Source organism: Microtus pennsylvanicus, chromosome 1 (assembly GCF_037038515.1).
Source record: "Microtus pennsylvanicus isolate mMicPen1 chromosome 1, mMicPen1.hap1, whole genome shotgun sequence".
NCBI lineage: Eukaryota > Metazoa > Chordata > Mammalia > Rodentia > Cricetidae > Microtus > Microtus pennsylvanicus.
The window spans coordinates 154,788,950-154,815,007 of record NC_134579.1 but is presented as its reverse complement, the minus strand read 5'-3'; the positions used below and the strand labels follow the sequence as shown (position 1 = coordinate 154,815,007).

The following is a 26,058-nucleotide window of genomic DNA, read 5'->3' as shown; positions in this document are numbered from 1 at the left end:
TCATCTTCCTGAATATCCATTATATCTATTTATCATATTCTACTCCCCTAACTCCTAGGATGCAATGGTATTCACTTTTCTTGCTCCAAAAAGGACCTTATTAGTTTTACCATCTCATAGCAGTACTTAACTCTACTAAAAGATTTCTCTGTTTTCATTTGCATTCAAAGTTCCACATTCACTTCTTTATCAGTAGAATTAGTTAGCATTTATTTTAATGTTGCCGGGATTGAGGGATTAAGGAATACATCTCTGTACACTAATTGTAAAAAATTGAATCTTATAAAATAATTGGCTGTGTGGATCATTATAGATAAAATTGTACAGAAAAGTAGTGTACATGACACTGCTGTGCCTCCTCATTAGAAGAAATGATGAGAATCATTAGCCATTCATATAGTTTCCATTGTATTGTATTTGGTGATTCTGTGTCAGTTTTGTAGTTGTCAGATAAATTCATGAAATGTGTGTTCAGGAAGATGTTTTCTCCCTTATCTTTTGAAGAGAATTTCTCTCTGGTCTTAACAAAATTATGTAGCACTTGGGGATAAAAATGCATCCCAGTAGGCCTGCACTGGAAGCCAAGATGGACAAGACCTCCACAGCCACCATTATCTTGCCCTTGGTGCTATGGTAGACGGGAAGGAAGGATATCCAGACACCGCAAAACAACAGCATGCTGAAGGTTAGCAACTTGGCTTCATTGAATGTGTCAGGGAGATTCCTGGCTAAGAAAGCAACAATGAAGCTCATGATTGCAAGGGAGCCATGGTATCCCAGGACACAGTAGAATGCAGTAACTGAGCCCTTGTTGCACACAATGATGATTTGGCCATGCTCAGAGTGCACATCTTTGTCAATAAAAGGAGGAGAAAATTGCAACCAGATTGTACAGAGAATAATTTGGATGAGCGTACAGATGGCAATGATGTAGTTGGGAACACCAGAAACCAGAAAATACCTCATCCTTCTTCCAGGGGCTGTGACTTTGAAAGCAAGCAGCACAGTCACCGTTTTGGCCAACACAGTAGAAACAGCCACAGTGAATACAACTCCAAATGTAATATGTTGCAGAACACAAGTAGCTGAGTTGGGATGCCCAATGAAAAGCAAGGGACACAGGAAACAGAAGATGAGTGAAATGAGCAAGATGTAGCTGAGATTCTGGTTGTTGGCCTTCACAATGGGAGTGTCATGATGCTTCACAAATATCCCAAGAACCACAGTTGTGAAGGCAGAGAAGAACAAGGCCATTAAGGTAAGAACCATCCCTAAGGTGTCTTTGTAGTTCAGAAAGACCACAGCCTTTTGAATACATTGGTTCTGTTCTCTGTTGGCATACTGGTCCTCAGGACACCTCACACATTTATCCACATCTTCTGGAGAGAAAAAAGCATGATTACTACAACTACTGCCTTTTATTGACAGAATATTTCAATTCACTGTGTTGAGTAAACATTGTGATATCTGAATGTTTGTTGATGCTGTAGCTGAGAGACACTGCAGCATAGCAATACTTTCATTTCTTAATATTCATTATAAATATGGGAAATGAAATATAATAATATGTTGTCTATTTAACTTTGTCTTGGTGATATCATTTTATATTATCAGAAAACGCAGATATTTTCAGTCCTTTCTGAATGCTATGATGAATCGACTGAAACTAGTGAGTTTTCAGAGATTAAAATGATTAATCACTGTATTGCACAGAGTGTATTTAATATCTCAGATCCCGTTGTTAGAGAGATTTTTGATGTCTTTCTGTTTTATGAATCATTTCCCTGAAATAGATGGAGATTATGTCTTCTACAGGACAAGTTATGTGATATTTTCTTGTATGAATTCACCAGCCAAAACAGACTGACATACAAGAAACAGGAAACATAATCTGTAGAGACCCTTGGAGTCTTCACACTTCAAGATCAAGTTCTCAACCAAAAGGTTCTATGTGTCCAAGAGGACAATTGGTAGAGAAAAAGAAACAAACACAGGAGATAGAGAATGAATAGGGGTATGTCAACAAGGGAGGAGGGAACGGGTTTTGATCCGGGAGGACATAGCACTGCCTCTGGTTAGAGGAGAAAGGTGTGGCCTGTAGGAAAATAGCAGTTTATAAAGGTAAAAGCAGAACCCTCTGATAGGACAAATAATTTAATTTTGATTGAACAGGTTAATTTGGACAGTCATAAAACACTTTTTTGCTCAATAGACTTCAATAACATTTAAATGGATGTCCTATAGTTTGGGGGCTAAGTCCATTATTATCATCCTGGGACAAACTGTCATGGAGAAAGACATGGTGCAGGAGAGGGAGCTGAATATTCTATATCTTTGATTCCTAGGCAATGGAAAATAAATGATCTCACTGTGAATTTCCTTCCCTCCAAAGGTAGATAAAGGTTAGAGATCACCAAATAGATTGGATCAAAACAATCCCCTTGCCATATATTAATCAAAACAAAAAAAACATACTAAATACAGAAAGAATATTAAGAGCTGCAGAGGAAGAAGGTCAAGTAACATAAATAGGTAAACCTATCAGAATTTCACCTGACTTCTCAAAGGAAACCACGTAAAGCAGAAGATCTTGGATAGATGTGATGCAGACCTTAACATACCATGGATGCAAGCCCAGATTACTATACCCAGTACAGCTTTCTTTCACCATCGACAGAGAAAAGAAGACATTCCATGACAAAAAACGGGTTTAAATAATATGTATCTACAAACTCAGCCTTACAGAAAGTAGTAGAAGGAAAACCTCAACCCAAAGAAGTCTGAAACACCCACAATAGCAGACATCTGACAACCCTCCACCAACACAACTCAAATAGGGGAAACACACAAACACTACCACCAAATAAATAACCATAGTTCACAACCACTGGTCATTAACATCATTTAATAGCAAAGGATTCAATTCACCTATAAAAAGGCACAGGTTAAGAGAATGGTAAGGAAAGCAGGAACCAACATTTTACTGTTTACAAGAAACACACCTCAACTTCAAAGAGACACTACTTCAAATAAAGGTTTGGGAAAAGATTTTCTAATCAAAGAGATCTAGGAAACAAGTGCGTGTGGCTATTCTAATATCTAACAAAATTGATTTCAAACTAAAATCAGACAGAAGAGATGGAGAAGGACACTTTATACTCATAACAGGAAAACATTATCAAGATAAAGTCTCAATCCTGAATATCTATGTCCCTAATATAAAAGCAGCCATATATATAAAAGAAACATTACTAGAACTCAATTCACACATCAAACCCCACACAGTAATAGCAGGAGATTTCAAGACTCCTCTCTTACCAATGCACCGGACAACCAGATGGAAACTTAACAGAGAAATAAGAAAACTAACACATGTAATTAATCAAATGGATTTAAAAGACATCTATAGAACATTACACACTTGGGTAGAATTCAGTCACAATGTTGTATGACTGTCAAAACTGTTTCTTTGAGAGAAGTCTAGCAAATTCAGACTTTCAAGGAATCAAAGATGTATGTCATGCTATGAAGCACAATTAGTAAAAACTTTGGGTCAGAAATTGGATCTCAACCTGAAGATTGGAAAGAAAAACACCCAGTCACTGGTTCTTACTTTGACCTCAGTCTGAAATGGCAATCTTGCCTCTTGGAATCTGAGAAAGAGACTGTGTCTTAGAGCTGTCTCCCCACCCCATTTTATATTTGCTTCTAGGTTTCGAATTAAAGGCATGCAACACTGGGATGAAAACATGCAACACCAGATTTCTGTATAAACTAGGGTGGCTACCGGAATTAAACATGGTTGTTTTGTTTACCATAATCTCTTTGATAACGCTGAAAAGTAAAACAATTTTACTCTCAGATCTTCAGACAGTCTTTATTTATTAAAGTACAATTGAAATGCCTCTACATTTCCCTTTTTTGTCAAAAAATAATAAAAAGAAGGCTATAATTAATATAAAAACTATATACAATAAGTACAATGACTATATATAATATGTATAGGGAAGAAATATATCCAAAATATGGATTCCATTTGCATTTGACATATTGAGAAAAATATTTAGTATGTAGCTTATCTTGGTGAGTCCAAAGGCTTATAGCTAATTTACTTTCCATCAATGACTTAATTTTGCCACAAAGAAAGTAAACTCCATGTGGAGTTTTTTCACTATACATTATATTCTCTGGAGTAGATTGGTCTGCTCTATTTTCCTAAACAGTTGATAATACAAATTTTCAAGGACTATAAATTAGCATTATATTGTTAAATGAGGTGTATAGGTTCAATACCTTGAACAAGATTCAGAATGCATGTACAATATGTTTTAACAAAATTAATCTGAAATGTGTATCAATATACAAAATTGGTATCAATATTCAAAATTTGTCTACGATATACAAAAATAAAACAAATGTGATATATAAAAAATTACAGATCATGTCTGAGAACTTTACATCTCCCTCTCTTTGGCTCAGAGTAAATGCATATAGCACTGGAACTAATGGTATGCACCCCTGATTTCTATATCAGCTAGTGTAGTGACTGGGATTAAATGTGCACATGCCATTGTGGCTACTGGGATTAAAGGTGTATGTTACCATAATGTGGTCTGTAAGGCTGACCGGTGGGACTGTTTTACGCTTAGATCTTCAGATAGTTTTTATTTATTAAAATACAATTGAAATGCCACTCTAATAGTATAACAAGTTTTTTAAAATGAATTTGTTAATAATCATAGAACAATAAGAATCAACTTAGGAAAGCAATATATTTTATTTCTTCAATTATCTTTTGGTCCATTGATCAACTCAGTATGACTGAGAGAAGGTGATCTATGTGATGTGAAGGATTTATCTAAATAGCAAACACTCACTGGTCTCATTAGAAACTTCATTTTGTGGGCAGGGACTGCAATCAAAACAGCAGGCTGCCATTCCCTCCTGCCAGAATTTTCTGAATCCAGGACCACAATCAGCACTGCACACAGAGGGCGGCATCTGTGAAAAATCAGATACATGCTGGTGTCAGGAGTTTTACCTACTTCTATAAATATATTTCATTATCATGTTGATATACCAATTAGCTAGTTTTATATACACCAAAAGAGTTATCAGATTAAGCTTAATACATTTTATAATACCAGGCATACAAATGTATGGAAACAAACTGATGTAAATTTGAGTAGCTTCCCATATCTAGAAATTCAGGAGGGAGAATTTTTTTTATATGAACAAACACTGTAGAGCTTTCAAAGTGGTTTTTCTACTTAATATTCATCACAGTGACACAAAGCACATTAATAAGTTAGAGGGAACCTTAACTATAATATTTTTCTCTATTGCATTAGCATGCTGTCAAATTATTTAAGCATTTTATTAATGGGTAGTTGATATAGGGCTACCCAGCCCACTGTGGGCAGTGCTGTCCCTAGTCAGGGCTGTGTGAGAATTCAGAGAAAACCAGTAAGCTATATTCCTTCAGATTCTGTGATTTAGAAGCCGTCTCCTTATACCTGCCTGCCTTGTCATTTCTTTGCTGTAATTCATGACCCCAATCAAACCTTCTCCTCTATAAGATTTTGGTCAATATTTAATCACAGCAACGTCACAGAACACAAAGGTGAACAGATATCTGAAATAGAGGGAATGTCTCATAAAACGTCATATAGCACACATGAACTCTAAAAACAGCACTGCAAAGCCTGACTTATTATAAAGAAAAATACAGCTAAATAGGCAGAGTGAGAAAGGGCATAACGGATATCTATTGAGCTGGAAAGAATGGTGTTTCCTGAGGAGTAAATGCTTTACAAATCCTCCACATATTTGAGGAACCTGAATAAAACTTTGATTTGAATTATTTGTTCTCTTGATGAATATTTTCTTGAGATTTTTATATTTGGGAGACCAGATCTCTGTCTGATGTGGGATTAGTGAAGTTTTTTTCCCCATTCTGTAGGCTGTTTTATATTATTGACAGTGTTCTTTGCTTTACAGAAGCTATACAGTGTAAGGTGGTCCCATTTATTTATTTTTTCTCTTAGTGTCTGTGCTGCTGGGGTTATATTTAGGACGTGGTCTCCATTGCCAATGCGTTCAAATGTACTTTTCACTTCCTCTTCTATAAAGTTAGGTGTGTCAGGCTTTGTGATGAGAGTCCATCTTACAATTGTAAGAATGGCAAAGATCAAAAACACTGATGACTACTTATGCTGGAGAGGTGTGGGGTAAAGCGAGCATTTTTGAATTGCTGGTGGGAATGCAAGATGGTACAACCCATTTAGAAGCCAGTATGATGATTTCTCGAAAAGTAGGAAATAAAACCTTTCCTAAATCCCAGTAATACCACTTTGGGGTATTTAACCAAAGATGTTTATTGTGCCACAAGGATATATCATCAACTATGTCCATAGCAGCATTGTTTCTCATACCAGAACCTGGAAACAGCCTAAATGCCCCTTACCAAAAATGGATTAAAAAAAGTGGTACATTTACACACTGCAGTACTACACAGCAGAAAAAGATAACGACATCTTAAAATTTTCACGAAAATGGATGGAGCTAGGAAACATCATTTTAAGTGTGGCAACACAGACACAAAAAGACAGTTATCATATGTACTCCCTTAGATGTGGTTTTTAAACAAGTAGCTAAGAAAACCAGCTTACAAACCACAATCCCAGAGAACTTAGACAACAATGAGGATGATAGGAGAGACATACATAGATCTAATCTACACAGGAAGTAGAAAAAGACAATATCTCCTAAGTAAATTGAAAGCATGGGTACTTTTGGGGGGAGGGAAGAACGGGAGAGGAAGAGCAGAAAGGGAAGCAGAGAAAAATGTAGAGCTCAATAAAAATCAATAAAAACATAGCACAGTAGTAACAGTCGTTATACATTATATATTAGAGGAAAAGAAAGATATTCTGGAATGATAAATATTCATTGTATGCATATCTGAAATTCTTAAAGTACTAATAAATTGTCACATCTAATATACATGTAGAATCATACAATAGGAGGAATTTAAATGCTTTGTAACTAATTATTTTTAGTTCATTATAAGACAGCACAAATCAATCCCATTGTCTGTGTTACTGCTGTGTAATGCAAAAGAATGCAGTTAAGTCAGACCCACCTGTCTACTTCCTGTTGCATGCTCTATCATGTCTTCATATATATGCAGCTGTTGACCATATGGAAAATATGAGCTAAACTCGCCTATTTTCACCTTAAGTCCAAGACCATATGGGAAATTCCAAATCTGAAAAATGCCATAGTCTTCCTGAAGATTTTCTTTCTGGTTCATAATCATTCTGTCTCCAACTGGATTAGTGAGGCGTGTTTTCCTCAGAAAGGAGTGCAGCTGAAAAAGATACACCATTCTATAGTGTGTGTGTCCTTTCTTGAATTCATAAATGTATTTTATTTCATCTTAAAGGCAGTATTACTGAAGGTGTCCAGAGGAGAAATAACAATAAAACATGTGGACAAATAAAGTTATCATAATGTTCCTAGAATTTAAGTTCTTTCAGAAAAAAGCACCAAACAGAATCACAGACATATACGCAGATACAAAACACCTATATGAAAACATACACACACACCATAAGAAAGAGAGACGGAGACAACCAGTCAGAGATTCACTTCCATATAGACATACATAATGCATCTACATACATTTCACACAGACATGCACACAAATGCCAACACTTACACATGAAAACAATGATACACACAGTCAAACATATGCACCAAAACAGACACATAATAACAGAAAGCTGTGAAACACATAAAGAGGGCCACAAATACATGCACAAATTAAATTACAAATACACACAAGAAGACACTCACAGACAAAAACACCTACATAGAGAGCTATTGATATTGATGGATTTATGCTCATATACACAGATAGATTGAGAGAAACAGACAGACAGACAAACAAAAACAAAGATATACATATGTTCAAGCAATATACACAATGAACCCAACACATATAAACATGCACTGAAGAAACACAGAAGTTATGAACAGAAACAAACTCCCATACAGAAAGACATTGGTACAAAAGAAATTTATTTTCAGTTCCTCAAACAGATAGATATGTGGATGTACAGAACCACACACACACGCACACACACACACACACACATACACACACACTAACACAGATACAATAAGAGATACCTGGAAACACAAAAACGTGAAACCATATACAAGAAGAACCATGCATTCATACTTATGTACACAAATGTATGTCTTAACTGAAGGATGACACTGTTTACTGTGTAATTACTTTTACTCAGGATGAGAAATGAGGTCCCAAGTGCCTAGAGTGTGAGCAGATTCAGTTTCGAACACTTGTGAAAATCATCTCATAAACGGATTATCACATATTTGAAAATAAATATGCAAGGATTCATCTTCTCATTAGGAAGAGGATTAAGAAGGAAGGACTTGGGCTTACAGTTTTAGAATAGCTGTGGTGATAGTCAGGTACTCTTTAACAAAATCAGTGTATTTTTTACAAATTGTACCTTCCACACCATTAAGATTTATACCAGCATCCAGATTTACATCATTATGGAGAAAAATTTCCATAGATCTTTCTATTGTATGAAATATTCCCTAATTTAGTAAATTGGGACTTTTGACAGACATTTAAAGACATTGACATTGATGACATCAAATTTGATATTAAAGAGGAAACACTACCTTCAAGCAGTGAGCATAATGTCCTCCATTATCCATGGGTTGATTATATACATGCTGAAGAAGCATTTCCTGGAGGCCATGGGCCACAGCATACACCGCATTATATATGTTATAACTCTCATCACTAAAGGCCATGTCAAAAGTCTGTGCTTTTAGCCATTGCAATGAGGCATTGGATAAGCAGTTCTTCAGGGTCTTACACATAGAAGCTGAGACATTGCAGTTCAAGTTCATCCACTCCAGCCTGGCCAGGAATTCGTCTGTGTATTTGAGAGGGTTCAATGTCTGGACAAATGTTTTAAAATGAGAAATCTCAGCATGATGGTGTGCAAAAGTTATTTTTCCATTGAATGAATCAAGTGGGAAGTCATTCTTAGGTGCAGTGCCATCCCACTGTGAGGTGGTGACCCATATTCTCTGTAAACCTAGAGATTGCCACCTTCTAAAGCCCACAGCTAGAGAACTCTCTGGGTCACCATAAATGATAACCACATTAGTGGATGATGTCAATATTTGGTTATAATAAACTTCAACTCTTGTCAAGAATAAATGCATCTTGACTGGGATCACACTCACAAAAGCAAAGCAGACTGTAATTTTTTCCATCTCTCCTCTTAATAGTGTGAGAAATTGAGTGCCCTGATCATTGTCTGAGATGGCCAGTCCAATCCAGTTCCAGTTGAAGTAAAGCATCAAAGAGATCATGGCCAGGGCTAAAGATGTGTCCTTGGCAGCCATCTGATACAGAAAGGGAAATTGTTCACGATTGCTCAGGATGGGATGGAAAGGTCCATAGGTAATCTGAAGGACCTACAACACAGGGAGCAGCATGAGGTAGCACATGTACATAAGAACTTGTAAACATACTTTAGGTCAAGACTTCCTTCAAAAACTCCTTATCTGTTACTTCTTCCCTCATTTCAATTTCAAAAAAGGAAATGAGACCCGTCACAAATGAATAAAATTGTGAATGACACCGTTTAACACAAATTTAACAGTAGTATCCTACTCAGAATCTTCTTAGCAACTAGGATTATAAGAGCAGTGTTAGAATTTCTTGCAGATGTCACAACAAAAATCTCACCTGTTGAGGGTTGAAGATGTGGACCAAGATCCCAGTCAACACAGATATTGCCAAATTTGGTCCTGTAAGCACCACGATACACTCAGGCTGTTTATGACACATATAATTAGGAGGGATATCACGAACTATTTCAGACAAGTGAGAGTGACTATGTAATTTTGTCCGAGTTGCACAACCATCCTCTGAACATTCACATACAAATGATGAATTTGGTAGAAGATCAGGGTTCCTGTTGACTTCATCCATGGAAAAAGCTAAGGCCAGTATAAACTGGAAGTTTTTAGTTGTTGTTCTGTAAAATGGTATGGTGATTAATATGGACAGAGATCTACAGATGATCCTGAGTAGTCAATAGATGGATTATTATGTACTGTACCATATTCTCAACCACTGCCAATAATGTTACAAGTGGCCTATGCTGTGAGATTAGAATAATATAAGTAGCTGGAAGCTTGTGAAAAGCTTTAAAAGTTCATTAGAGTGTATCTTCCATGAATAAAGTGAGGCATCATCACCTTTCAAAGAGTGTGATTTCAATTTCTTATTTTTAAATGCTTACTTTTAAGATAAAGACAATGGCGGAGGCTTTAACCAAACAATAAACTTATTCATATATTCATTTTTAAATCATTGATCAATGTGAAAAATTCACGAGACACAGGGCCGTGGTGGTGCACGCCTTTAATCCCAGCACTTGGGATGCAGAGGCAGGCGGATCTCTGAGTTCTACACCAGCCTGGTCTACAAGAGCTAGTTCCAGGACAGGCTCCAAACCATAGAGAAACACTGTCTAGAAAAAAGCAAAAAAAAAAAATGAAGAGACATGTGAGCCTATGAGTTTATCATATTTTCTTATGAAATTAACTAAATTTGATAAAACTGTCAAATAATGCCTGTTGAGTGTACAATAGTATGGGAAACATTTGGCTCTTATGCTTTCAATTCTTTATAAGCACTGGGCATTATAGTTAATATATGCCCTTGATCTTTGTGTTATTCTTTTTTTACTAATTTATCTAATGGAGGTGTAAAATTTAAATACCAAAGATGTATTTTGTAACGCCGTATGTATGTGTTCACCATGTATATAGACAGTATTAATGTTAATGTGGTTAATTAATAGAGAATGGATTCCAAGATTTTGAACAACAATTTGCCACAGCTTAGACTGGCCTCAAAAGTACAAAGATACACCAGCTCCAGGTTCTTCTTGCAGAGATTAAGGCCATGTACTACTTTCTAAGTACTCTCCACCTAATTTATGTTTACACAGAATGTCATATATTCCAACTGGAGACTTCTGACCAATTGTTTTTTATACTACAAACCTTCTTTGACTACATTTACAGTTACACTAACACAACAATAGCATCCTACATTAATTTGTATATGCCAGTTTAACATCTTTGTAAAACAGAAGATGATAAGTAATAAAATCTGAGGAAAATGTTTATGAGGCTTTCTGTAATATAAGTGGGTAATAAGTAAGTTGGGAGTGAATAACACCAATTTGTGTTTATTTTTTTTGGAAGAGCAGTAACTTCTGTCTCTTCCTAGTCATTTCATATAATCTGACCAATGAACATTAATCATACTTCTTCATTCTAAATGATTCAAACAGAGTAAAATGAACCTATTTCCCACTTAAATATTGTACTACTATAATTTCTTTATGTATTTACATATATATTTTCAAAATTATTTTTGAATATTTTTATTACCACTCAGAAAAAGTGTCATTGAAAATTTTAGTAACACACAAGAGGCATTTGAGACTAGATCTTGTGAAGCCCAAACACCAATTCCTGTCTCCCAAACATTAAGAAATATAAATCCCTTGAGCAGTTAGAGTTCCCAGTGCACTAAATTTCTGTGTTTGATAACAACTATTAACAATACGAAAAATTAAAATGTGTGTAGTCTCCACATTGGTAAAATAAAGAGTTATAATTAGCAAAATTACTGAAAACAAATTTAAGAGATACATGGGAAATAAGTGTCAGAAAATAAACAATTTAGATACAGAGAGACAATACCTTTGTTTTTAAAATTATGGCAAAGATGTGTTAGTATGTAACTGCCCTATTCCCTCTCTAATGTGTTGCTAACCATCACACACCAGGGCTGTCAATCAAGGAAGAGAAAATGAAAGAGTCAATCACACCTTTCAAAGAATGAAAGCATATATTTCACAGTTCATAATTCCTTTTTTAGCAAAACCAGAGTGAAGTGAACTTTGAGATTAAAGGGCAGTGATTTTAATGTATGTAAATGAAGTATGGAGAAATAGGAACACTTATGATGTTTACAATGCACAGGTCTCTTGCTTCCAATCTTGATGCAGTTTGAGGATAATGGAACCACATCAGATCATTCAAGAGAGTAACTGTCTGTCTATGTGAAAACTCTTCACAGCTTGGTGTGTTACAAATATTAGTTGCCCTAGTACAAGCTTTAGAACCTACACATTGATGAATGTCCATCAATTATTGTAATCTATGGCATTTACTTGGGCCCACTTAGGATGATAATAACTGAAATAGAATGGGGTTTTATTTAATAAGTCATCTCCTGCTACAGTGTTGTATGTATATGTATTTCTGATCTTGATTAAAGCATTCTGTCTGTATAGCTCATCAAATATGTAATGTATAATTAAGAGATACAGATTAATAGATAATCATATATAATAGTCAAAATTGCCCTCCCACCTGTACAAGTCTAGTAAACATGATACTTCCACCTGCCTAGGCAGAGAGCGCAGAGCCACGGACATAGTCTCATCCACTTGCCTTCCAACTCTGAGTGGGCACACAAACACCCAGGCCCCAAAATACTGTTGAAATGCTCCAAAGCCAGAGTTTGTGCTGGAAGCATGGCCCAGGAAGCTGCACTTCAAAACTGCTTGGCTTTTATTACTTGCTATGGACCAAACCAGGAAATTCTTTCCCAAAGAAGCCATGCCTCTGCCTGGCTTTAGCAAAGAGAACCCATCCAAAAAAATGCCACTACAAAACCATGCTTAATGCTGTTCTTTTGGTTTTTGTTAAAGCATTTTCAGGTTTTACATAGATTTAGTCCACAAGATTGGCAGATCAATTAATTATTGCAAGGAACTGCTTGTATCCCACTTCTGACACCAGGTGATGTGGGAATCCTATCTATGTACTGTGATTACCATTAATGAATAAAGAAACTCCCTTGACTTGTTGATAGGTCAGAACTTATGTAGGAGGAGAAAATGGAACAGAATGCTGGGAGGAAGTAGGCAGAGTCAGAAGAACATCATGGAGCTGCTGCCACCAGAGACAGAGGTCTGAGAACTTTGTTGGAAAGCCACTGTCACAAGGTGATACACAGATTAATGGAGACATGCTAAATTAATATGTAAGAGTCAGCAAATAAGAAGCTAAAGCTAATGGGCCAAGCAGTGATTTAAATAATACTTTTTCTGTGTGATTATTTCAGGACTAAGATAGCCAGGTGACCAAAACCACCAGGCAGACTCCTTCCAATAATGGGAGAGTGTTTTTATGAGTGTGGGCCAATGCTCATCTTTCAGTGGATATGCCTATAGAGAATTTAGGAAATATAAGACAAGTCTTTTGTATGCAAAATTCGAGAAGTCATTGATTTTTACCGCAGCATAGTACTCTAATGTGTAGATATTCCACACTTTCTTCATCCATTCTTCCATTGAAGGGCATCTAGGTTGTTTCCACCCACCCACTGAGACAGTGGAGCTGATCTATTGGGAGCTCACCAAGGCCAGGTGGACTGTGACTGAAAACGCATGGGATAAAACTGGACTCTCTGAACATGGCGAACAATGAGAGCTGATGAGACGCCAGGGACAATGGCAAGGGGTTTTGATCTTACGTAATGTGCTGGCTTTGTGGTAGCCTAGCCAGTTTGGATGTTCACCTTCCTAGATATGGACGGAGAGGGGAGGACCTAGGACTTACCACAGGGCAGGGAACCCTGAGTGCTCTCTGGACTGGAGAGGGAAGGGGAAAGAAGTGAAGGGAGGGGGAGAAGGGTGGGAGGAGGGGGAGAAGGGTGGGAGGAGGGGGAGGGAAATGGGAGACTGGGGGGAGGTGGAAACTTGTTTTCTTTTTTATCATTGTCTCAATAAAAAAAAGTGAGAAAAGGGAAAAAAAGATGATGACAACTAATTATTGAAAGAGCCTACAATAATTTGGAGATTAGGCAGACATATATTTAGAAAGTATTGAAATCATCCAAAAAGTTAAAAAAATGATACTCTGCCAGTAAGGATTTTGAGGAAAGAAACTGAAACGAAGATAGACTGAGGAGGAGGAAGAGTGCAGGAGAGAGGAGGTAGAGAGAGTGAGAGAAAGGGAAATGAAAGCCAAACCAAGAAGTTAGAGAGTGAACACCTGAGAAAAGTGTTAGATGAGGCTGGAGAGTTGCAGCATTTCAGAATGGTTATTTCAGCTGTATAGAAGCTCCCTGAGCTGTTGAGGACTGAAGAATGTTGCTTTGAGTGGTTACCTGAAACTGGACACATGATGCTTTATTTCTTAGTTTATTGCAATAAAGTTATTTTATATTAAAAAGTTAAAAAAAAGACAAGTCTTTTCTGTGAATGGTATTATGTCTTATTTAGTATTTGTGATGAGGTAAACAGGACTACTATTCTTCTATAGATATTATTGTACATTGAAAAATAAACATCTAAAAAGTGCATAACTCTGGTTCTCAGATGAGGTGTTTGGACTGCCTACAATATGGATATAGAGAAAAGTGAAAGGCAGATTCTTTCACAGAAAGAGTACTTCTACTTTTAATTTTTATATACTTTTGTGCTATTTTCCTGGTCAGAAAAGTTTTGCTGCTGCCACAAGTGTCTTGAACATTGTGTAAACTTTCCTTGGGCAGTTGAACAGATGGCTATTCTCCACAGAGAAAGCATCAATGACAGAGAAGTCAATGACTTAACACAATCTTGCATTGGTTTATCAAAAATTTACCTGGGAACACGCTTGCCAACATAAGTCCATGTAGGAGATTTGCATATTGAATTCCCCAAGGCTCTCACTCTCTCTGCACCTGTTCATCATATTTCATATCTTTGATCGCCCCTTCTACATTACCCCAGCCTGCAAAAGGACACTTTTCCAGCTCTACCAAAAACTGCAATGGCTGCTAGTATTCTAGATTGGACACTCACATTTGAATATCACCCACTTTCCATATACCCCAAATGTGATTGCCCATCCCCAAACCTCCAGACCAGAGTGTAGTAATATGAGCGGAGGGCTGCGTCCCCAACACCCCAGCCGCCTGCTCTGCTAGCTTTTGCCCCAAAATAACAACATAGAAACTGTATTCTTTTAATCACTGCTTGGCCCATTTTTATCTAGGCTAATTCTCACATATTAATTTAGCCCATTTCTAATCATCTGTGCAGCGCCCCTAGGTGCTCTTACCGGGAAGATTCCAGCCTCTGTCCATCCTGGGTCGGAGCTTCATAGTGTGTGTCTGCCTGGGAGCTGGGAGCATGGCGTCTCTCTCTGAGGTGTCTGCTCCCAAGAGGAGAGCTGTCGAGTCTGAGCTCACTTCCTCTTCTTCTCAGCGTTTTGTTCTGTTTACTCCTCCCACCTATCTTCTAACCAATGAAATGGGCCAAGGCAGTTCCTTTATTAGCCAATGACCTTCCTCCATCATTTCCCCTTTTTCGGTTTAAACAAAAAAAGAAGAGGAAGGCTTTAACTTTAACATAGCAAAATTACATATAACGAAACAGTTATCAAGTAAAAGTTACAATAATCTTTATCATATCTAAGGAAAACTATAACTAACTATTCTTAACTCCATCAAAGACTCCAGAAAGATACAATACTACCTAAGCAAACAAGAAAAAAGCAACTTTAAAAACTCTAGAAATGACAGAGACATCTCCCTGCCTGGACAGTCACCCAAAGTTCCTCTGTACCATTGGGGCATCCATCTTCAGTTTTCAGGCCCATAGTATCCAGCAGATATTTCCATAAAGCAGGAAAATTCAAAGTCAGTTCAGTCACTATCTGTTGTGTCCTGCAGAATGTCTCACAGACTCTTTCATGAATCAGGAACCCTGAGAGATCATCTCACCTTAGGCAAGTTCAGTAGTCCTCTGTCTGTGGGTTCTCTGTGTTCAGTTTATGCAATAGTCCAGGCAAGAGCAGTTTCTTGCCCAAATGGCTATCAAACTCCATAAGGATCCTCTTCGATGCCCATCTTCTTCTTGAAGTAGATTGGTGCTGCCAGGAGCAGAGTGTCTCATTGTCATGAAAAGTCCTAAGTTATTAAAACATTAAATGTCCTATTCTGTAATCTTTGAAAGACATGAAGAATGTCTATCTAAAATATATCTCTATATATCTAGAAAATCTAACTAACATGCCTACAAGCTTTACTATTATCGATGATTATCCATTAACAGCCTATATTTCTTAATTATATAGTACATATTTAAATGAACTACACAATCACAATACCTTAATCAAAACCAGAAACACTTATACATATAACAAAATTGACCTTAAATCTCTATCAATAAAGCAAAATCTATACTAATGCAAATTATTCCTACCTATATCATATCCCCCTTTAAATGTAAAAGAACTTATAAACCGTATTTGGAAACATGGGCGCAGTTTTTTCTCTCCAAACTGCTTCCTGCTGAATGGGGGCATCGTTAATGATTTTAGGGTGTAACCTGTGTGCCAGATTCATCTCAGTTGGCAGTTGAGTGAAGTAATTTTTTGAAGATGTTCACAGCAACCCTTCAGGAGGACGTGGTCCATCATACCAAATCGGAATAGATGCAATCCACAGGGTCTGGTCCTCTGTGAAAACAAAAGAAGACCCACTCCAAAGCATCATATCCTTAGACCCAAATTCTGAAATCATACCCTCATGATATCCGTTCTGGTTCCACTTGGCAGCCCATATAATGAAATGTCTCTCTGTACTTAGCTCCTTCACAGTCAAAAATTTTTAAAGAAAACACACTGTACATAATCCAGACTCTCTGTGAATTTTCCATTTTTACGTGGCTTATTTTCCTTTATTTATTTTAATCTCTTAACTATCTGTACTCTGTCCCTTTAAAGACTTTACCTTTTTTTTAAACCATTAATTTTATTCTCTATATTCTTTTTCTTCTCTCTCCCAAGCCTACGTACATTCATGCAACAGTGTGACTCATTTAGTGGTCTGAATCTGTCCTATTGTGAATCTGCAATTTTTTACTATCCAGGAGCACTTTTGATTTGTGCCTTTAAATCATTAGGCGCTTAAGAATCTAAGCTGTGACATTCCTAGGTTAACTTTTTGCTTTTTTGAGTGTATATCTGTAGACCAGGCTGTCTTTGAACTCTCAGATATCCGCCTGTCTCTGCCTCCCAGGCATTGGGATTAAAGGTGTTTGCTACTACACCTTAAACTCACAGAGATCTGTTTGTCTCTGCCTTTTAGGCACTGGGATTAAAGGCGTGTGCTACCATGCCTTGAAGTCACAGAGTTCAATCTCCCTCTGCCTTCCAAATGTTGGGATTAAAGGTGTGTACACACAACAACTCTCTTCCTTTTCTTTTTTACTTTAAGAACTTTAACTTTTAGCTTGCATATATTTTTAATACACTTTAAACCATTCAGAAATTTTCTCTGTCTTTGAATCTCTCTTTACTGTATATCTCTCTTTTTCTGACCACATGAGTCTTTAATTTACCAAGCAATCTCAGTAGGACTATAGGTGTGGCTTTGCCGCCTAAATGTAGCCCATTCCTTAGCTTTCCAGCCTCATGGCTGAGGTACTGGCTGTAGCCATGTTTATAGCATTTCAAGGTCCCTGCCAGCCAGGGAGCTACAACAGACAACACTCAAGTCCTCTCTCTGTAGCCGGCCCTCCTGCCTCAAACAGTCAGAGTTTGCCCTGGCAGGATGGCACAGAAAGCCGGCATTTTTAAACAGCGCAGCTTTTTTCCTGCTACGGCTGAAAACCGAAAAGCATGTGTTCAGCTTTTCGTCAACACCATTTAAGTGTTTCGTGGCAGGACCTCTTAATGAGCTGCAGGGTTTTGCAGCTGAAGCTGAGTCAGGAAAGCCTCTCTTAGATTAGAGCGCTTGCTTGCCTCTGGCAAGCAGAGAAGACCAGAGAAATTGTTGCTATAAGAAACATGCTTTACTCTATTCTTTTCCAAGCTTTCTCACACTTTCTGTGTACTCAGTTAGCCACACGTCTGGGCGTCATTTGTAGTAATATGGGCGGCGGCGGGGCTGCGTCCCCAACACCCCAGCCGCCTGCTCGGCTAGCTTATGCCCCAAAATAACAACACACAAACTGTATTCATTTAATCACTGCCTGGCCCTTTAGCTTTTGCCCTTACTGGCTAATTCTGATATACCGATCAACCCATCTCTAATAATCTGTGCGCACCGGTCTTACCGGGAAGATTCTAGGTCGGAACTTCATCGCGTGTGTCAGCCTGGGAGCGGGGCATGGCGTCTCTCTGAGGCATCTGCTCCGGAAAGGAGAGCTGTGGAGTCTGACCTCACTTCCTCTTCCTCTCAGCGTTTTGTTCTGTTTACTCCTCCCACCTATCTTCTAACCAATGAAATGGGCCAAGGCAGTTCCTTTATTAGCCAATGACTTTCCTCCATCACCAGAGTGCTTCAGTCCTTTATCACTGGAAGAGAGTCTCTACTCAACCAGAGAACATACAGGAATGTTAGAGGTTTACATTTATGGCCTAGCTCCATACAATCCCACAATTTTGTGCCCTACCATATTCTCCACCCAAACCTCTATGAATCAAACAGCCCCAGCATCAACATAGGGAAAGCCTCACTGCTGGACCATGGGTCAATATTGCCACCAGACATGCATCCTCTGACTTGAGTGGAGATACATTTAAAATCTTTAGGCAAAGTGTGAGATGACAAAAGAGGAAACATAAACAAAGGAATAAAAAAAGCATGTATCCAAAGATGAACTTGTAAACAAGCACCTAGGTCTATATTCACCACAAAGTCAGATTCCTAGACACCAGTGTTAGTGTTCTATCAGCAACAGCCAAGGGAATATGTCACTACCAAAGCCAGTTATCTTACTACAAGACTTGACATCCAGCACAAGTGAAATGTAACAAAAGACCTTAAAACCAACTTAATGAGTTTGATTGAGGACCTGTTGCAAGGTGGGGCCCGCTTCTTTGTCCCAGCCGCCTGGCTAGCTTAGCCCCAAAACAACCTCACAGAAATTGTATTAATTAAATCACTGCTTGTCCCATTATCTCTAGCCTCTTATTGGCTAACTCTCACAACTTTATTTAACCAATTTCAATTAATATGTATATCGCCATGTGGCAGTGGCTTATCAGAAAAAATTCTAACCAGTGTCTGTCTCGGGTGGACAATCAATGGCATCTCCCTGACTCTGCTTTTTTCCTCCCACATTCAATTCTGACTCCCTTCCTACCTAAGTTCTGCTCTATCACCAGATCCAAAGCAGTTTCTATATTAACCAGTGAAAACAACACAAATACACAAGGACCTCCTACACCAAGGTGCTTAATGAGAAAATAAATAAATACATGAAAGAAATTGAGGAAAGAACAACTCAAAAATGAAGTAAATGAAATAAATTCCCTAAATAAAGCAAAGAACAATGGCAATGGGTTTTTGCACCTATCGCTCGTACTGGCTTTGGGGGAGCCTAAGAAGTTGGGATGCTCACCTTACTAGACCTGGATGGAGGTGGATGGTCCTTGGACTTCCCACAGGTCAGGAAACCCTGATTGCTCTTTGGGCTGATGAGATAGGGGGACTTGATTGGGAGAGGGGAAGGGAAATGGGAGGCGGTCGCGGGGAGGAAGCAGAAATCTTTAATAAATAAATAATAAAAAAAAGAAAAAAGAAAGCACAATCAATTGAAAGAAATGAATAAAAATGTTTACCTAAAATAGGAAGTATATACTATAAATAAAACAAAAGCTAGGGAATTGTGCAAAAGGAAGGTCTAGAAACAAAAACTACAGACACAATGATCTCCAATAGAATACAAGATATAAAAAATAGAAACAATTATCAAAGGAGATGTTAAATATAAAAAAAAATCATTGACATGGAGCATCCAAGAATTCTGAAATGTTTTGTAGAGATCAAATAGATTAATAATAGAAATAGAAGTATGAGAAGAATCTCATCACAAATTCCCAGAAAATATCTTTTATATTATAGAAGAAATTTTTCATAAACTAGAAAAGGTGAACCCGAAAAAGGTACAAAAATTTACAAAATACTTAACAGATTGGAACAGAAAACAAATGCCTTCACAAAATAGTAATTAAAATGTTAAATAAACAGAACAAAAAAAATACAATATTAAATGCTACAAGGTAGAAACATCAAGTAACATATAAATGTAGACTTATCTGAATTTCACCGAATTTTCCAATGATGAGTATAAAAGACATAATGGTGTGTTCAATTTACCTGCAGACACCAAGCGAGCACAGATTTCAACCCATACTACTATACCATACAAATATATTCAATCATCAGTGGCTGAGAAAAGATATCCTTGATATATAAATTTAAACAGTGTCTATCCACAAATAGAGAACTACAGAAGGTACCACAAGGAGAATTCAAACCTGAGAGGTTAATTACATGCACGAAAACACAGGAAATAAAGAGCCACTTCCTAGGAAAGCAGGAACAGGAAACATCCACACAAACCACCACCACCAAGACCACCACTGCTGCCATCAACAATAAAAATAATAAAACAGATATTTAAAAATCACTGGAAATTGATATTAAGTGGTATTGGCTCCAAAATAAAAAGATACAGACTAAAAGAATGAATATCAAAGTTCACTAAAGGCCATGTCAAAAGTCTGTACCATTAGTCGTTCCAATGAGGCATTGAATGAGAAGTTCTTCAGTGTCTGACACTTAGAAGCTGATACTTCTAAACTTCATCTACCTAGTTTGCCAGGTATTCATCTGAGTATTTGAGATTGGTCCAAGTAAGGTCAAAATTTAAAAAGCATAAATCTCAGTAGGTAGGTTTGCAAAAGTTAACATCCCAAGGGATGAGTCAATTGTGAAGTCTCTATATCTTATAGAGACATCCAACCTTCTGTGAGGTGGTGACCCATATTCTTTGTATACCTAATGATTCTTACATTCTAAAGCACACAGATAGAGAACTGTGTGTGTGACCATAAATGAAAAATAAATTGTAGATGATGTCATAATTTGGTTATCATATATTTTAGGACTTGACAAGTATAATTGCATGTTGACTGTGATCATATTTATAAAGTCAAAACAGACTGTATATTTAATATAACTTTTTTTTCAATTATGAGAGAAACTGAGCACCATCTTCATTGTCTGAGATGGGCCCCCAACCCAATTCTAGTTCAAGTGAAGCATGAAAGGAATCGGGGCCAGAACTCAAGATGCATCATTGTGGGCCATCTGACACAATCACTTAGGATAGGATGGACAGGTGCATAGGAAAGCTAAATCAATGGCCTGCAGTGCATGGGTAAGCTGAATGGACACAGGGAGCAGCTAGAATAGCATGCACTCCTAAGAACGTAAAAACACTGTTCTGCCAAGTGTTCTAGAAAACCCCCTCACTTGTTAATCTTTTCTCATCTCTGTTACACACAAGGAAATGTAAAATCCCCATCAAGTCTCTGAATAGTAGCCTATATTTTGACATCCCTGTGTAGCCATTATCTTCCTCACACTTTTCCTAGCATCTGGGAATACTACAAATGAAGACAAGGATTTCTTTCCGGAAACAGCCTAGATGTCCTTCAATGGAAGAATGCATGAAGAAAGTGTGGAATATATACACATTAGAGTACTACGCTGCAGTAAAAAACAATGACTTCTCGAATTTTGCATGCAAATGGATGGAAATAGAAAACATATCCTGAGTGAGGTAACCCAGACCCAAAAAGATGAACATGGGATGTTTTCACTCATAATTGGATTCTAGCCATAAATAAATGTCACTGAGTCTATAATTTGTGATCCTAAAGAAGCTAAATAAGAAGGTGAACCCAAAGAAAAACATATAGTTATCCTCCTGGCTATAGGAAGTAGACAAAATTGCTGGGCAGGGAACTGGGATCTTGGGGGTGGGGTAGAATGGGGGTAGGGGGAGATGGGGAGAGGGAGTGAGAAGGGGAGGATGGGGGAACTTGTGGAAATGGGATGATTGGGAAAAAGGAAGGTTGGATAGGGGAGCAGGGAAGCACAATTCTTAGTTAAGGGAGCCACCGTAGGGTTGGCAAGAGACTTGAACCTAGAGTGGCTCCCAGGAGCCCAAGGCGATGTCCCCAGTTAGTTCCTTGGGCAGCTGAGGATAGGGAACCTGAAATGACCCTTTACTATAGCCACACTGATGAATATCTTGCATACCACCATAGAACCTTCATCTGGCGATGGATGGATATAGAGACAGAGACCCACACTGGAGCACCGGACTGAGCTCCCAAGGTCCCAATGAGGAGCAGAGGGAGGGAGAGCACGAGCAAGGAAGTCATGACCACGAGGGGTGCACCCACCCACTGAGATGGTGGGGCTGATCTATTGAGAGCTCACCAAGGCCAGCTGGACTGTGACTGAAAAAGCATGGGATAAAACTGGACTCTCTGAACATGGCGAACAATAAGGGCTGATGAGAAGCCAAGGACAATGGCCCAGGATTTTGATCCTACTTCATGTTCTGGCTTTGTTTGATCCTAGCCAGATTGGATGTTCACCTTCCTGGACATGGACAGAGCGGGGAGGACCTTGGACTTTCCTCGGGGCAGGGAACCCTGACTACTCTTTGGACTGGAGATGGAGGGTCAGAGGAGTGGGGGGAGAGGGAAAAGGGCGGGAGGAGGGGGAGGGAAATGGGAGGCTGGGAGGAGGCGGAAACTTTTTTCCTCAATAAAAAATTAATAAAAAAATACAAATCCCAAAATACTCACCTGCTGAGATTTGTAGAGACCTGTGACGAATCCTATTTGATAGATGTTGTTCAATAACGTCTTCTAACTGCCATAGTACACTTGATCTTGTCGTTACAGACATAATTGGGTGGGGCTTCTTTATTTGTTCGGATCAAATGAATGAGGCTGTGTAATTGTGACCCAATATTATAACACTTCTGATGGTAAATAAAATACTAGTGACATAGTTGGTAAAATATCAGGGTTCTTGCTATGTCACCAATGCAAAAATTCAAGAACTGAGAAAACTGGCAGTTTTCAGTTTGTGTTCTATAAAAGGCAACACTGTTTATTATGGACAGAGATCTACATACGATTATTTGTAGTAAAAGGAAGGATTATCCCATACTGGACAATATTCCCAACCTCCCTCAATAATTGAAGCAAATGTCCCAAGTTGTGGGTTTGGAATGACATAAGGTGCTGGAAGGTTAAAAACACTTTAAAAGTTCATGAAAGTAAATCTAACATAAATAAGATGAGCCATTTGCAACTTTCACAGAAAAGGCCATGCAGCTCTGGTTTTTTAGTGTTTGCACAATGGATAAATAAAAGGTACAGGCTTGGGTGATACAGAACACCTGATCAGATATTCAGTTTGAAATAATTGAGCAATATTAAAAGTACACGTAATGCAATAGACGAGATTCAGGTAAGTTTTATGAAACAAACTTAACTGGAGGAAGCATTCAAGGAATTACTGGTAAGTGCACAGTGGTCTCTTGGGGTTAATGTTTGGTTCCTGTACTAATAATTCTTTCATATTTAGTGGACAATATAGTTAATATATTCCCTCATGTCTACCATCACTATCTTGTATTTTTATCTTTCTCGTTTATCAATTAAAGCTACAAAATGTTCTTTAAATATTTAATTTTTAATACATTTAACTATCAGACTACGTTTGGTAAATAAATTGATTTGTGTGTATGAAAATGAGAAACACTCATATAGACAATAAAAGGGAATGGATTTCACAATTTTCAGTAAAACTGGTTTTTATTTGCCACTGACCTTGAATGCATAATGATACACCTACTCCATTTCATAAGTGCAGAGATTAAGGGCCTAAACCACAATATTGTCCAAATATTTAATGCTTACATAGGTATGTTCGATGTAATTGTACCTGGTATATTTGCACAACTTAAATTGTCTTGTACAGAGCACCTTTTGTCTACATTTCCAGTTATAATCTCACAACACTGGCATGCAATTGAGAACTATGTACATCTGGAAATTGCAGTGAGATTCATTTGTGCCAATATTACAAGCTTTTAAACTACAATAATATAAAGTGTGCAATGTATGGAAAATATTTATAAATTTTTATAATATAAATAGTCAACAATACCATTTTGTGTTTATGTTTACCCTTCAATAATAATAACTAATAAATAATATTTTTTTACACAATACCTATCATATGAACAATAAACAACAAACTCAAACATTCATTTTAACACTGAATGATGCATTCAGACTTAAAAAGAATCTATTTTCTAGTTTGATTTCTTATTCTTGTGGTATCTTTATGAATAAATATAAGTATTTACCTCTACATGTTGAAAGAAAAAACAATCTTAAAATATTTGCTATTACCTTGCTGAAAATGCCATCAAAAGTTTTTTTAATACTCAACAGGAACTTGAGATAAGAACTTATGGAAGTGAAACATTAACTCCTGCAGACTAAACATTAGGAATTGTCAATGATTTCAGCTCTGGGGGTGGCATAGTGCAATATTTGAAAAGAACAACCAACAATGCACAAAATCAAAAGTGCATAGTGCACAAATTGGTAAATGACAAAGCTGTAATTAGTAAAATTATTGAAGAGAAAATAAGACATAAATTAAATAGTGTTGACAGTGAGTAACCAGTTTAGATCTATACAGAAGAGACGCGTGCTTCTTAAATAATTACAAAGAGCTAGTAGATACCTTTCTCAAGTGTTGAAAAGTATCACATGCTGCAGCTGCAAACAGGCAAGTGCAAAGAAAGGAAGCAGTCACCACTATTAGTGACAACTCATATTTCAAAGAATGCAAACATATCATTTTTCCCCCTCCAACATAATATTTTTATTGATTATTTGGGAACTTCATATAATGCACCAATCACACTTGCTTTTTATTTCTCCCAAGTCCACCCTCTCACCCTTGTGCCCATCCCTAAAACTTACATGAATTTTTCAGTTTACAAAAGAGGTAAAAGCTTTAGATGAGTTAGCATTAATCTGTACTGAAATCCACATTGTAGAAAAGGCAGCTAACAGGTGTCTATGTAACAGCTGGAGTAGATTCACACCTTTGAGTCACAGCAAAATCTATAGCTTTGGGCTAAAACCCATGAACGTTCTTTTCTCCTCTGTCCAGATTTGACACAGGCAGTTTTACCAGTCCAGCAGGTTTGTCTTATTAACAGGCTTCCTAGCAAAGGATAAACGGGTCTCAGGTGTAACTCTTACTATTCCTTTATTTAAAACAACTTGCTTGTCAATGACTGCTTTCAGCAATGACTACTTGTGTCTCTGGCAAATGATTAAATGGGAAGAGAAAGGGTCAAAGTCTACGCCGAGGGTCTAAGTGATGAGGTGTATAAAAGTCTGAGGGTGTGAGAGCTTAGTAAGTTCTAAGGGTCAGAGAAAATGCTTTACGGTGTGTCAATGCAAGTTGTCAAAGTCGAAGAAGAGGATTTAAGACATATGAAAAATGGGAAATGGTTCGGATTTCTTTTCCCTTCTATGCTATTGTTACACCAAGATTTCAAAAGTTCAGCATTTTAACATTGATCAATAGAGTTCTGATAAGCTGGTCGTGCGCTGACTACTTACGATTAGTCACAGGCTCAATACTTTAAATGTCCAAACATAACATTTATACAACAAAAAAATTCTTACTTTAAAGAGACAGTGAACACTGTCCTATGGAAATAAAGGCCTGTGGATGTACAAATACTTCTATCCCCATATGAAATATTTATGGTGACATTTACACAGAAAATTCAAAGAAACTTACTCTATATTCAGAATATGGTTGAAATAATCTTTCTCCACAGGCTGCTGCTCTGTTTTAAGGACAAAGACCCAACCTGTCAACCAATCTTCATCCTTATCTTTATCCTCATACATTCTCCAAAAGCACCTGGGTTGAGTGAACCTGGACGCAAGAAGTGGAATGTTCAGGAAAAAGAAGAGAAAAATCAAAGCGGCCAT

The 26,058-nt window shown here is 37.5% G+C and overlaps 1 protein-coding gene across 2 annotated transcripts; it reads right to left on the bottom strand.

Moving 5' to 3' along the window:
* Positions 1-471: 471 nt before the first annotated feature.
* LOC142842473 (vomeronasal type-2 receptor 116-like) lies at positions 472-26,058 on the bottom strand. Of its 2 annotated transcripts, none has more exons than XM_075959204.1 (6): positions 25,862-26,058; positions 9,809-10,100; positions 8,725-9,534; positions 7,145-7,372; positions 4,878-5,001; positions 472-1,376 (listed from the first exon to the last, which is right to left on the bottom strand). In XM_075959204.1, exons 1-6 carry the CDS (start codon positions 26,056-26,058, stop codon positions 472-474), a joined length of 2,556 nt encoding a protein of 851 aa, XP_075815319.1. The 2 variants fall into 2 exon arrangements, with proteins under 2 accessions (XP_075815319.1, XP_075815320.1); XM_075959205.1 differs by having other exon boundaries at positions 472-1,230; positions 4,882-5,001.